At 36.3% G+C, this 13,815-nt stretch overlaps 1 protein-coding gene across 2 annotated transcripts in view; it reads right to left on the bottom strand.

Moving 5' to 3' along the window:
* Window positions 1-13,815, bottom strand: part of XKR9 (XK related 9) — a 58,782-nt gene that overhangs the window by 44,230 nt on the left and 737 nt on the right. Inside the window, exon 1 of one of the 2 annotated variants that reach the window (XM_032759591.2) lies at window positions 3,541-3,882. The exons of the other annotated variant lie outside the window; for it this stretch is intronic. Coding sequence (XP_032615482.1) covers window positions 3,541-3,812 — 272 coding nt within the window. The 5' untranslated portion in view covers window positions 3,813-3,882. Of the gene's footprint in view, window positions 1-3,540; window positions 3,883-13,815 lie in introns of those variants that run through there. 2 annotated transcript variants of the gene reach the window in all.

Raw genomic sequence — 13,815 nt, forward strand, 5'->3', positions numbered from 1 at the left:
TGAGACAGAGTCTCGCTCTGTCACCCAGGCTGGAGTGCAGTGGCGCGATCTCGGCTCACTGCAAGCTCCGCCTCCCGGGTTCACGCCATTCTCCTGCCTCAGCCTCTCCGAGTAGCTGGGACTACAGGCGCCCGCCACCACGCCCGGCTAATTTTTTTTTTGTATTTTTAGTAGAGACGGGGTCTCACCGTGGTCTCGATCTCCTGACCTCGTGATCCGCCCGCCTCGGCCTCCCAAAGTGCTGGGATTACAAGCGTGAGCCACCGCGCCCGGCCTATAATTCTTATATTTAATTGATCTTAATTGATCCAGATAACAGTTCAAAATAATATGGCAATATATTTGATTATGTATGCTTATGTGTGTATATTTATATGGTTATGTATACTTAGTATAAGTGAAATGAATGATAGCAATGATATAAGGAATGAGAGGGAGGAATTTGGATTATAACATTCCACAGAATGTATCACAAATACATTCAAAAACAAGTTCATAAATATCATAAACACAGTTCAAAAATAAGAATTTTTAAAATCTAACATTTAATAATTATGTTAAACACAGTGAGAAGGTGTAACTTACATTTGATTGGCATCCCAGAAGGGAAACACAAAACACAGTAAAGAAAATGTTAAAAAAGTTAATGGCTGACAATTATGTAGAATTAATAGAAGATAATAATCCACAGAATCAAGAGGACCAATAAATCCTAAGCAAGAGAAATAAAATCTACATCTAAACATATAATTAAACTGTAGAAACCCACAGATAAAGAGAAAAATCTTAAGAGCAGCCAGAGGAGGAAAAGACAAAACACTTTCAAAAGAGCGGCAATGAGACTAAAATCTAACTCCTCCAGAGCAACAATAGAAACCAAAAGACAATCAAATATAATATGCAGAGAGAAAACAACTACTCATCTAGAATTCTATAGCCACTAAAATATCTCTCAAGAAAGATAATGAAATAAAGACATTTTCAAACAACCAAAAATTGAGAGGTGATGTCACCAACAGCCCCTCAATAGATGAAATTCTAAAAGGTGGACCTCAAGAAGGCAGAAGTAATTCTAGGGCCGAACATGGTGGCTCACACCTATAATCCCAACATTTTGGGAGGCCGACGTGGGTGGCTCACTTGAGGTCAGGAGTTCGAGACCAGCCTGGCCAACATGACTAAACCCCATTTCTACTAAAAATACAAAAATTAACCAAGTGTCATGGCGCATGCCTGTAATCCCAGCTACTCAGGAAGCTGATGCAGGAGAATCTCTTGAACCCAAGAGGCGGAGGCTGCAATGAGCCAGGAAGGCGCCACTGCAGGCCAGCCTGGGTGACAGAGCAAGGCCCTGTCTCAAAAAAAATAAAAAAAAAAGAAAAGAAAAGTAATTCTAGGTAGAAGTCCTGAGATTCAAGAAGAAATAAAAAATAAAGAGAGTAGTAAATATATGGGTAAACATAAACAAAATTTAGTAGAATTTAACTACATAAAGTAGAAAAATATATAATAATATCATCTAGTGGGATTAAAAACAGGCATTAAAATGACAACAATATAAATATATTAGTTGGGAGCATAGCAAATCGAATTCTATTGTTTTGAGGTCTTTAAATTATCAATGTTAACAGCAAAGGTTTTTACTTTATACTTGGAACAATTTAAGACCACACATTATGCACTATACTTCTAGGTAGGATCCAGCATATTGGAACAGACCAATGCTCCTGCCAAAGCAACTAGAGAAGCTACAAACTGGGCTGATATAGCTACAAATGCTTGTTGCTTGGAAATATTTGCTGATTCTATTACTCAGAACAAGAGGTTGAAAACCTGGATTCTGCCCAAGCAAAGGGCTGTTGTTAGGCAAGAAGAGAGGCCTAGTTCAATAAAATTATAGTACATCCATACTAAAGGATACACCATGCAGCCTTTAAAAAGAGTAAAGCAGCTTTGTATGAACTCACTTCAGAAGATCTTCAAGATGTTTAAGCTAGGTTTTAGAGGTCTATTGACTGAGGGACCTCAACTCAATCAATTTTTCCAACAACATATGTGCCAAATTTTGAAACTACACCATAGAGGCTAAAAGCTAAGCAGAAAGTCTTGAAAAAGCAAAACAGGCTTTCTGGTAGTCTTGTGGTGCCAAGATAAAAATTAGTGATCAGGACTTGTGGAGGTGAGATGACTACACTATACTCTCAATTCCCTAGAGACTACAAACCAAAAGCAGACTGAACCTTAGTCTAAATGCCTACCAGAGAAAAAGCAAAACAGTAGTATTTGGAACTTCTATCATCTTTTGTATACAATGTGTAATATTCAATCAAAAATTACTAGGTGTATCAAGAGACACTGAAAATCAAGGCAATTTGGCCTTTCTTTTATAATACAATTTATAATTTATAACACAATGTACCTTAAGGTCCTCATTTGAATACTGATGAAAATAGTTCTATAGATGTGCAAATTTTCCATTAGAATGGCAATTAACAGAGAATTTACCATATTTCTAAATTCCTTGCAAAAGCAACTTTTCTCTTTCTTCAATATTACAACTACATAATTCTCGATATTGTTCATACAGAGTACTCATTTAATCTTACCTATTACATATGTATTTGTTCATCAGTACTTTTACTGTATTTCTTCAAACATTTTCGTCTTATTGAGAATGTACAGTTTGAAAATTGACTTCTAATACCAACAACTAAAGCACTTTCTTTCCAGCTTTTCCTAAAACCTGTAAACTTCTCACTGCACATTCTGTTTCTTTTACATATTAAAAACATAGTAACTATAGCTTCAAAAAGGCAAAATATGTGAAAATACTTTGAAAACTATAAGTCTCCACATAAATACAATGGCATTATTCCCATTAATTAATATAGGAAAAGCCTGGAATTTTTTTAATACATTCAACTAAGGATCATGAATTTGTTGCTTTTTAACAGGACAGAATCAAAAGTAGAATCACTTGAAGTAATAATAGAGAGGTCATAAAAAATTAAATATACAAAGAATCACGGAATTCTGAGGGCCTATTTAGAGTCTAGTTTCTCTACCTGTAACAACATTATTCTTAAGGTTGCTTTAGTTCTATGACTCTGTACCTAGTTAACCACATGGCTACTGCATTATTGCAGCAAAAATTTCATTTAGTTAAATCAATGATAAGTATCAAAAAAGTGAGTACTCTCTCAGTTACAAGTGAAATGCCATATTTACACAATCAGACTTAGAATATACACAGAAGATAAAAGTTCTGTAAGACATAGAAATGTCTTTTTCCTTCTTGTGAAAACTGAGTTCATATCAGAAAAAGTAACCTAATTAGATAAATTTAAACATTTTTATTAATGAACCTGGAAAATTCTGACAGTATGGCAATGACTTATATTAGCACAACGGTGAGGAGCAAGTAACCTTTGTGCTTCACGCAAACAAGGGATCTTTGTACATTTGACTACCCAGATACGAAACGGTAGCTTCTGTTTGGAAAAAGAAAAACAGTGGTAATGATTAAACATGTATGCTCACCTTGTAAAAACTCCTCCTTGCAAGCAATGAAGTAGAAGAAAACAATGCTGACTTTCTTGACCTGCTTTCTTTAAATCAGCCTTGAACCAAGAATAACTAAAACACTGAGCCACAAGTGTTCCAAAAAGCATAAAGCTTAATGCTAAAACACTAAAAACATACTGTCCTTCATGGAAAAATCTGACAGATACCCATATGTCCACAATTAAATCAGTTACATAGATTATAATGCCAAGAACTGACATCATAAAATTCTGTTTAGTATATTTCATTATGAATGACTATAGCTTTTCGTTATCTACTTTTTTCTCCCTCACAAAAAGGGAAAAAAAGCTGAACAAATATTAGTATATCCTTTGGTACAGCATTGAACTTTAATTTCTACTCCCTAAATCTATTTAGAAGGAAGAATAAATATTATGAAATGGAGACACTAACACCAAAGTGACTAATTTTGACTTTCTTTTCTAAATCTCTAATCTAGGTCCAATGTTACAAGGCTTTAATCAATCTTCTGTTTTCACAATGATCTTCATTACAGATGACAAGACCTAAAATAAAACAGATATTTAAGTTCCAAAATATCTTAAGTATAATATTAAAAACCCTTGGCAATGATTTTATCAAAGCTCTACTTTTTCTAAAAATAATATATTGCCACTAAATACAGTTGTTATAATAGCTTTGGGAAAGTCTCAGAAATATACCTGATAGCTGATAACTTCCTCTCAGACTATTTATCTTTTAAAAATGTGACCTACCCACAAAGAAATTTATCACATGACTATTTATAGTGGCAAACTGGAAACAACCTAAATATTTCAACCTAAGGAAATGGTAAAGTAAATAAAGGTAGATTCATAAAATGGAATATTACAAAACTACTAAAATATATGTAACGGGGACATCATTAGGAGATATACCTAATGCTAAATGACGAGCTAATGGGTGCAGGAAATCAACATGGCACATGGATACATATGTAACAAACCTGCACATTGTGCACATGTACCCTAAAACATAAAGTATAATAAAAAAATAAAAAAAATATATATGTAACAAAGGTGCAATAGTTGTAAAAATTCTTCATATGCTTTTGGCCCAGCAATTCCATCTAGGATTCTATCCTAGGGAAATATTCAAAAATGTACAAAAAGATAACCTTTGCAGAGCCTTTTTTATAAGAGTGAAATATTGAAAACTACCTAAATGACAATTGAGAGGCCTAGTTCAATAGATTATGGTACATCCATACTAAACAATACACCATGCAGCCTTTAAAAAGATTAAAGCAGCTTTGTATGAACTCACTTCAGAAGATCTTCAGGGTGCTTTAAGTGAAAAAAGCAAATCCCAGAAAGATAAATACTGTATACCATTTATGGTTTTTAATTATACATGGAGAGAGGAAGGGGGTTGACAGTAGGAAGCAAATGCAACTTCAGTTGTTTTCTCTCTATACTGCTATATTTTTTGAGTTTTTTTTTTTTTACAACAGACCTGTACCGATGTTGTTAGGTATATAATTTTTTAAAATAAAAATAGTAAATGATACTCATGCAGAATCTCGATGACTGGAGAAAATGTTTATGCTACTAATGAAAGCTAACATTTACTTACCACTATGTGCCAAGCACTGAGCAAAATGTTGTATATAAAACGCCCCAATTTAATTCTTCTATCACTTAAAATGTAGATTCTACTATTATTACTATTTTATAAACATAGTCTGAATGAACACAATCTGTATACAAGATTTGTCTGACTCAATGGTGGTTTTTTGGTTTGTTTTCCTAATTGCCAACATTTCACAAAAAACGCAAATGTTTGACTGCTATCAAAAAACAGAAAGATCTTCTATACTAGATTAGTCCTTCATGAGCAGTGGCTGCCCCTTTAGATGGGGCATGCTCTCTCCTGTTCATCACAGTAGTCATCTGGCCCATTTCAGGCATTTCAACAGCTGGGTCTCAATGGTAATGCAGCTACCTACTAGCTGTGTGTCCTTAAATGTGTTCTTTTCAGCCTTACACTTTATTTTATTCATCTAAAATGTGGAGAGAATAATGGTATATACCTTATAGGGTTGTTGTGAAGGTCAAGAAAGATAATACATGTAATACATATAAACCCCTAGAAAAGTACTTGGCACACAGTTAGGGCCCAGTAAACGTTAGTTATCATTATTACCTTGCTAACTGCTTGCCTGGCCTCTGTAAGCATATGAGTTTGCAATGTCTGACTTGACTTCATATAATGTTAAGTGAAAAAGTACTATGGTATGATCTTAAAGGTAAGGAGGGATAAATGAGCTCTGGAGCCCTGATGCAATAGGACTGGTGTTCTTACAAGAAGAGGAAGCAACACCAGAAAAAAGGCCATGTGACGACACAAGAAGGCAGCCATCTGTAACCCAAGGAGAGAGAACCTCACCAGAAACCAACCCTGCTGGCACACTGATCTTGGACTCCCAGTGTCCAGAACTGTCAAAAAATAAATTTCTATTGTTTAAGCTAACAAGTCTGTGGTATTCTGCTATGGCAGCCAGACCAGTTAACACACTATGTTTCTACAAAAAATATTTATTACTTTAAACACACCAAGGTGAATGTTTACTAAAAACACCCACACAAACTAATACTTACTGTGTTCTTATCATTTTATCACTTATAAGTATTTTGCTAAAAAGTCTTCAGAATAATATTAAAAGGTATTTCATTCTTCTCATGGAATAAAGCAACAGTTATGATCACTGCTTCTCCTGTCAAGAATGTTGTGGCCAACAGGACAGAAAAAAACAGTTTAAAAACTGAGTTTTTAAAATCCAGCGGGCCATGAATTTCCCTGCAGTAGGTTTCTTATGTTAACATGAAAGACCTCAAGCCAACATACACATAGGGTTTAGGAGGATGAGATTAATCGGGAGGTTCTGCTCAATTGAACTAATTAAATATTTACTTAGAACCTACCATGTGCTATTTTAGGCTTTCCTGGATGTATCAAGTGATGAGAGACAAATATTCCTGCCCCTGTGGAACCTATATCCTAGCACAGAAAGATAATCAAGCGGTATCTCAATTACAATGATTTGATCTTTATAAATTATATGAATGTATTAAATTATCACATGCACCTCAAAAATATGTACATCTATTATGTATCATTTTTAAACATGAAATTCGAAATATAGTCAATTAACAATAAAAAATAATAAATCAAATATATTAGAAGGTGGTAAGTGCTATGGAAAAAATAACGCATAGTAAGGAAGATCAGCAATTACAGTAGAGATGGGCATATCATGGGCTGCAACATTAATTAGATTGGTCAGGGCAGGGCTCACTGAGAAGGTGGCATTTGAGTAGTGAAATTGGCCATGTGAATATGAGATGGAAAAGCTTTCCAGCTTGAAGGAACAGCTAGTTCAAAAGTCTAATGCACTAGATTTTGAATCCTTCAAAAACAAAAGTTTCAAAAAATATTGTCAGAAATTCCTTAGCATGGTTCTATTGGATATGTTTAATGTGTATATAAATCCTGTTCTAATATCATTCTTAAAAATATAATTTCTTAAGCTTTACTAAGAAAAAAATGCTTATATAGGAGAAGAATAGATGGTAGTAATAGTAGCTACTACTGCTAGGTGTTTACTAAAAGTGAAGTTTTTTGGCATAAATTATTTCATTTAATCCTCACAAATCCCTGTGAAAACAGTATTATTGACTCCATTTTGATAGAGGTGTTGGGTATTTAGGTGAGTTTTCTCTAATGAGTAAAATCTGTTTGCCTCCAATGCTTAGGTCCTACTCACAGTATACTTACACAGTATCTGAAGAGAAAACAGAAAACATTTATAACTGTGTGAGTATAACTCTTAGGCATAGCAGTCTACAGATTTGAGATAGAATACACATTATTATTATTATTGTATATTATTCTTTTCTGTAGTGAAATTAAAGGGAGAGAGGAATATAGTTAGAATTGCAAATGATGTGATCTAAACCTTTCTAAACAAAAATCTTGGCCAGGTGCAGCAGCTCACGCCTGTAATCTCAGCACTTTGGGAGGCTAAGCCAGGCGGATCACTTGAGTCCAGGAGTTCAAGACCAGCCTGAGCAACACAGTGAAACCCCGCCTCTACAAAAAAAAAATACAAAAATTAGCCAGGCATGGTAGTGTGCTCCTGTAGCGTCAGCTACTTGGGAGGCTGAGGTGGGAGGATCATTTAAGCCCAGGAAGTGGGGGTTGCAGTGAACTGACATGGCATCACTGCACTCCAGCCCGGGCAACAAAGTGAGACCCTGTCACAAAACAAAACAAAAAAAGATTTTTTTTAATTTTTTTTAATCTTTAACTTATTTTCCACTGCTTTTTCTCAGGAAAACTTTATAGTCTGAGAACATGTTCAAAAGAATAAAACTTGACTAAAACACAATAGTTAAGCTAAAATTTTGCTTTAAATGATTTTAAATGTAGATAATTTCCTTAAAATTACAGACTATAATACTTCAGTATTCCACATGTGCATTTCTTAATGTCTCTACCCATAAAGAAAGCTTCCTTTACCTGGCAAGAGTAATAAAAATAGTAGTAGCAGGTTTATGTTGTTTGTTTGTTTGTTTGTTTGTTTGTTTAAGAGACAGGGTCTCTCTATATTACCCAGGCTGGTCTTGAATTCCTGTGCTCAAGTGATCCTCCCACCTTAGCCTCCTGAGTAGCTGGGACTATCAGCACAGGTACCATACCTGGCCAACACTAGCAGTTTTGAGTCAACTTTCACAAGATGGAAAGAATAATTTCCAAGAAACAGAAACTGTTACTGGCAGAATATTAGATGCAATAGATTAATCTAATATGGTAATATCCATATTCCTAATTTAGTCAGGCAGAACATAACACCAAGTAGAAGGAAACCTACATAGCAAGCTAATATATATGGCAGATCTGATAAAGAGAGGCTGCAGGTCTTTCAATAACCACATAGTTGTATAACTTGTATTAAGAATAGTTCATCTCTATCTCTATGGTTGATCACTATTCCAGTACCACCTTAGGTAAAATAATGCCACCTACAAAGTTTGGCTTCATAGGGGACTTCTTATACTTACTGGCTTAATAGGACAATGATATAGTCTGAATATATGTCCCTACCAAATCTCATGTTGAACTGTAATCCCCCATGTTGGAGGGGGCCTGTTTGGAGGTTTCGGGTCATAGGGGTGGATCTCTCATGGTTTGGTGCTGTCCTTATGACAGTGAGTGAGATCTGGTTGTTGGAAAGCATTGCATCTCCCCCACTACTCTCTTTTTTGCTCCTGCTCTCTCCATGTGAGACACCTGCTCCCTCTTCACCTTCTGCCATGATTGTAAGCTTCCTGAGGCCTCCCCAAAAGCAGATTCTGGCATTTTGCTTCCTGTATAGCCTGAAGAACCATGAGCCAATTAAACTTATTTTCTTATAAATTACCCAGTCTCAGGTATTTCTTTATAGCAATGCAAGAATGGCCTAACACAGAAAATTGGCACCAGTAGTAAAGTTTTGCTATAAAGATACCTGAAAACATGAAAACAGTGTTAGAACTGAGTAACAGGCAGAGGCTAGAAGAGTTTGTAAGACTCAGAGAAGAAGGGAAGATGAGGGAAAGTTTGGAGCTTCTTAAAGGCTGTGACCCAAATGCCAATAATCATATGGACAGTGAAGTCCAGGCTGCTGATGTCTCAGATGGAAATGAGTAACTTATTCAGAAGTGGAGCAAAGATCACCCAATGCCTCAGCAAAAAGCTTGGCTGGATTGTATTTGTGCCCTAGAGATCTATGGAAGTTTGAACTTCAGAGTGATGATTTAGGGTACCTGGCAAAATAAATTTCTAAGTAGCAAAGCATTCAAGACACGGACTGGCTGCTTCTAACTACCTATGCCCAGATGTGGAAGCAAGAAAATGACTGAAAATTTGAATTTATATTTAAACAGGAAGCAGAGCATAAAAGCTTGAAAAATGTGCAGCCTGGCCAGGTGAGAGAGAAAGAAAAAGCTTCTTCAGAAGAGGACTTTAAGCAGCCTGTACAGCAACCACTTGCTAAAGATATTTGCATAACTAAAAGGGAGCCAAGTGCTAATATCAAAGACTGTGGGTTCAAGTGATTCTCCTGCCTCAGCCTCCCCAAGTAGCTGGGACTACAGGCACACACCACCAAACCCAGCTAATTCTTGTATTTTTAGTAGAGACAGGGTGTCACCATATTGGGCAGGCTGATTTCGAACTCCTGACCTCAAGTGACCCACCCACCTTGGCCTCCCAAAGTGCTGGGATTACAAGTATGGGCAACTGCGCCTGGCCCTCTTTTCTTATAAATTACCTAGTCTCAAGTATTTCTTTACAGCAATGCAAGAATGGTTTAACACAAACGGTTTCAATCCAATTCCAAATATCAACCTAGCTATGTGGCTACCTGGCTGCAAGCCAAAATACGTAACTTTTGCCCCCTGTACAACTATCTGAGATAAAGCAGGCATTTAAAGAAATTAAAACTAGGAAACTTTCCCTTGTCAACCAAATATAACACATATAAAATATAGACTTACTTGTCAAATATAAAAAGCCATCTCTGACTCAAAGTCCCTTCTGGAAAAATCTTCATCTTGTGAATATTTCACTACTTCTTCACTAAAAACAAGTATTATTAAAGGATGTGTAAACCTTTAAGATCAAATACTAAAATGAAACTGAAATCACCTGTTAGTCACATGTGGCATTTTCTAACCTAGTGATAAGAGTCTGTGTCATTGTGAATACAGTACACCCTTTTATAACTATCTCATTGAGAGGAAGAAATAGCATAGGTCCTTTCATAGGCTGACTAGGTTCCAAGCTTTCACTATATTTGTCAAATAAGTCAAGAAAATACAATTTGTCACACAACATATCCAAACGGATAACATGTCATGTTTGAAAAGGAGGTTCTTAAATTTGAAGTACTCTAACAAAGTATCATAAACTTAGCCCTACCTACTTTTCAACCTTATACCTTCTCAAATCTTATGCCCCAAGAGCATATGATTGTTGGTCTGTATTCCCAAAACGAGCACTACTTTTCTTCCATTTCCAAGCCTTTGCTCAAGGTTATTTACTGCTGTCTAGAATAACTGCCATCTATCTGATGAAATTCTGTCAGTCCTTTAAGAATCAGCTCAAAACCCACCATCTTTAGGCTTTCCCAGATCATCCCAATATGTTTCTCCCCTTTCTCCTTGCAATCTTATCACTTCAGCTGTACTTTTCTTCTAGTATTTATCCACATACGCTTTTTTTTAAGAGACAAGGTCTTGCTCCATCACTCAGGCTGGAGTGCAGTGGCACAATCATAGCTCACTATAACCTCGAACTCCTGGGCTCAAGCACTCCTCCAGACTCAGCCTCCCAACAGTGCTAGGATTACAGGCTCATGCCACCATACCTGAACCCACATATACTTTAAAAGTATCTCCTTCATGGTTATGACCCTCTAGAAAGCATTTTTAACATGCCCTCAATATGTCTACAACATTACTTTGCACGTTGTAAGTAGATAATAAACTATTGTAAATGTAACTGAACAGAACGTAAAAAATATTTGATCTGATTTCTTGGAGAGGAACTTAAACTTCAAGTCACATTTCTAAACATATTCACAAAGACTTAATTTTGTATTTTTTTTTTTTTTTTTTGACACGGAGTCTCACTCGGTCGCTCAGGCTGGAGTGCAGTGCTGAGATCTCAGCTCACTGCAACCTCCGCCTCCTGGGTTCAACTGATTCTCCTGCCTCGGCCTCCCAAGTAGCTGGGAATACAGGTACCCACCACCATGCCCACCTAATTTTTGTATTTTTAGTAGAGACAAGGTTTCACCATGTTGGTCAGGATAGTCTCCCAAAGTGCTGGGATTACAGGCATGAGCCACCACACCTGACCAAAAAATATATCTAACTGCCTATAGGTTTCTTTACCTGGATATACCACAATTACCTCAATTTTATCTCAACTAAAACATAGTCACTATCTACCCTCTATTTGTACTCTTTTTCTAGTATCTCCTTGTATGACCCTATGCAAGTTGCCTTATTTTTAAATCATTTGGCCTATTTCTTCATCTGCCAAATGAGGAGCTTGGCAATTGATTAAATGGAATCCAGAAGGAAAGTGCAAGTGAAAGTTTAATTTTTAAAAAAAGCTAATGAAACTGGACCTTGTCTATCATCATATACAAAAGCCAACTCAAGAAGGATTACACATAAGACATTAACTATAAAACTACTAGAAGAAAATATAGGTAAAATACATAAGGACATTGGTTTAGGCAAAGATTTTGTGGCTAAGACTTCAAAAGCACATACAACTAAAATAAAAACAGACAAATTTGACTATATTAAATGAAAAAGCTTCTGCACAGCAAAAGAAACAATCAACAGGGTGCAGAGACATCTGCTGAACAGAAGAAAATATCTGCAAACTATTCATCTGACAAGGGACTAATATCCAGAACATACAAGGAACTCAAACTCAATAAGAGAAAACACAAATAATCCCATCAAAAAGAGGGTAAAGAACATGAATAGACGATTCTCAAAAGAAGACATACAAATGGCCAACAAACATATGAAAAAATGCTCAACATCACTAATCATCAGGGAAATGCAAATCAAAACCATAATGAGATATCATCTTACCCCAGTTAGAATAGCTGTTATTAAAAAGACAATAACAGATGCTGGAGAGGATGTAGAGAAAAAGGAACTCTCATACACAGTTGGTGGGAATGTAAATTAGTACAACCGCTATGGAAAACAGTGCAGAGATTTATAAAATACAAACACACACACACACACACAGAACTACCATATAATCTAGCAATCCCACTACTATTTGTATATCAAAGGGACAACTGCACCTGCATGTTTATCACAACATTATTCACAGTAGGAAAGATATGAAATCAACCTAAAAGTCCATCAACAAACAAATGGACAAAGAAAATGTGATATATACACACAATAAAATACTATTTGGCCATAAAAAAATGAAATCATGTCATTTGCAGCAACATGGATGGAACTAGAGATTATGCTAAGTGAAACAATCCCTGCATAGAAAGACAAATATCACATATTCTCATTCATATGTGGGAGCTAAAAAGTTTATCTCAGCCAGGCATGGTGGCTCAAGCCTGTAATCCTAGCACTTTGGAAGACCAAAGCAGGAGGATCACCTGAATCGCTTGACTTCAAGAGTTCAAGGTTACAGTGAGCTATGATAGTGCCACTGCACTGCAGCCTGGGTGAAAGCCAGACCCTGTAAGTAAATAAGTAAGTTAAGTACGGAAATTAATTAAGCTAAAGGATAAAAGAAGGGGAGTGCCCAGATTCTTAGGAGGAACACTATGGTCCAGAAATTACTGTTCCATCCTCTTCTCCAGGGTTCACTGACTTTCCAGCAGAGTTCTTAAAAAGGGAAGATGTGTATAGCTTCCTGCCTGAATAGCCATTAATTGATGGCTATGATAAATACATGTTGACAGATTGAAATGCCTGATGTAGGAGATTTGGTTACTTCAAGTATTTTTTTTTCTGAAGGGTATACTACTTAACTTCCCATTGCAACAGGGGATAACTTACATGATTATTTCAGCGATGATTTTTTGAATATTTTTCCATTAAAAGTACCACTGTGTGAAACAAGGCAAAGACATTTCTCACACACAAAGCAGATGTCATTAGCCACTCTGATACACTATGCTGCTGATTCATAAAATAGATAAGAGCAGATCGTTTTATTCATTAGAAATATCTGGGAAAAAAAAGCCACCAAGCACTGTATGTGTCAATTTCTCACCTTTTTTTAAAAAAAAGAGTGGGCTGCTACAGTGGATATGTTCTACATCTCTTTGGGGCAGTGATTACATACAATTGTCATAACTTGATGGAACTGTCTACAGGATCTGTGTATTTTCTTTTAAGTAATTTATAACTCAACTTTTTTTATGGGAAGCTGTAGTTAACAGTGGATAGTTTTTACTTGGCTGATTAGAAACTGACTTGTTACAGAGAAAATGAGTCCCTTCCATCTTGGGCATAAAACGGCCCCACAAGACCAGCCTAGCTCTCTGGGCAGGTGGTAACACTGGGAGGCAGAGGCATGCTCCTTGAATCTCACAGAGGGGAGCAAGTGTTAGTGCGAGGCAGGTAGGAGCAAGGCTGCACACGCAGACTCTGTCATCTGGGCAGCCGCCCAATCCCCGTT

This window comes from Hylobates moloch, unplaced genomic scaffold (genome assembly GCF_009828535.3).
Source record: "Hylobates moloch isolate HMO894 unplaced genomic scaffold, HMol_V3 SCAFFOLD_9, whole genome shotgun sequence".
Taxonomy (NCBI): domain Eukaryota; kingdom Metazoa; phylum Chordata; class Mammalia; order Primates; family Hylobatidae; genus Hylobates; species Hylobates moloch.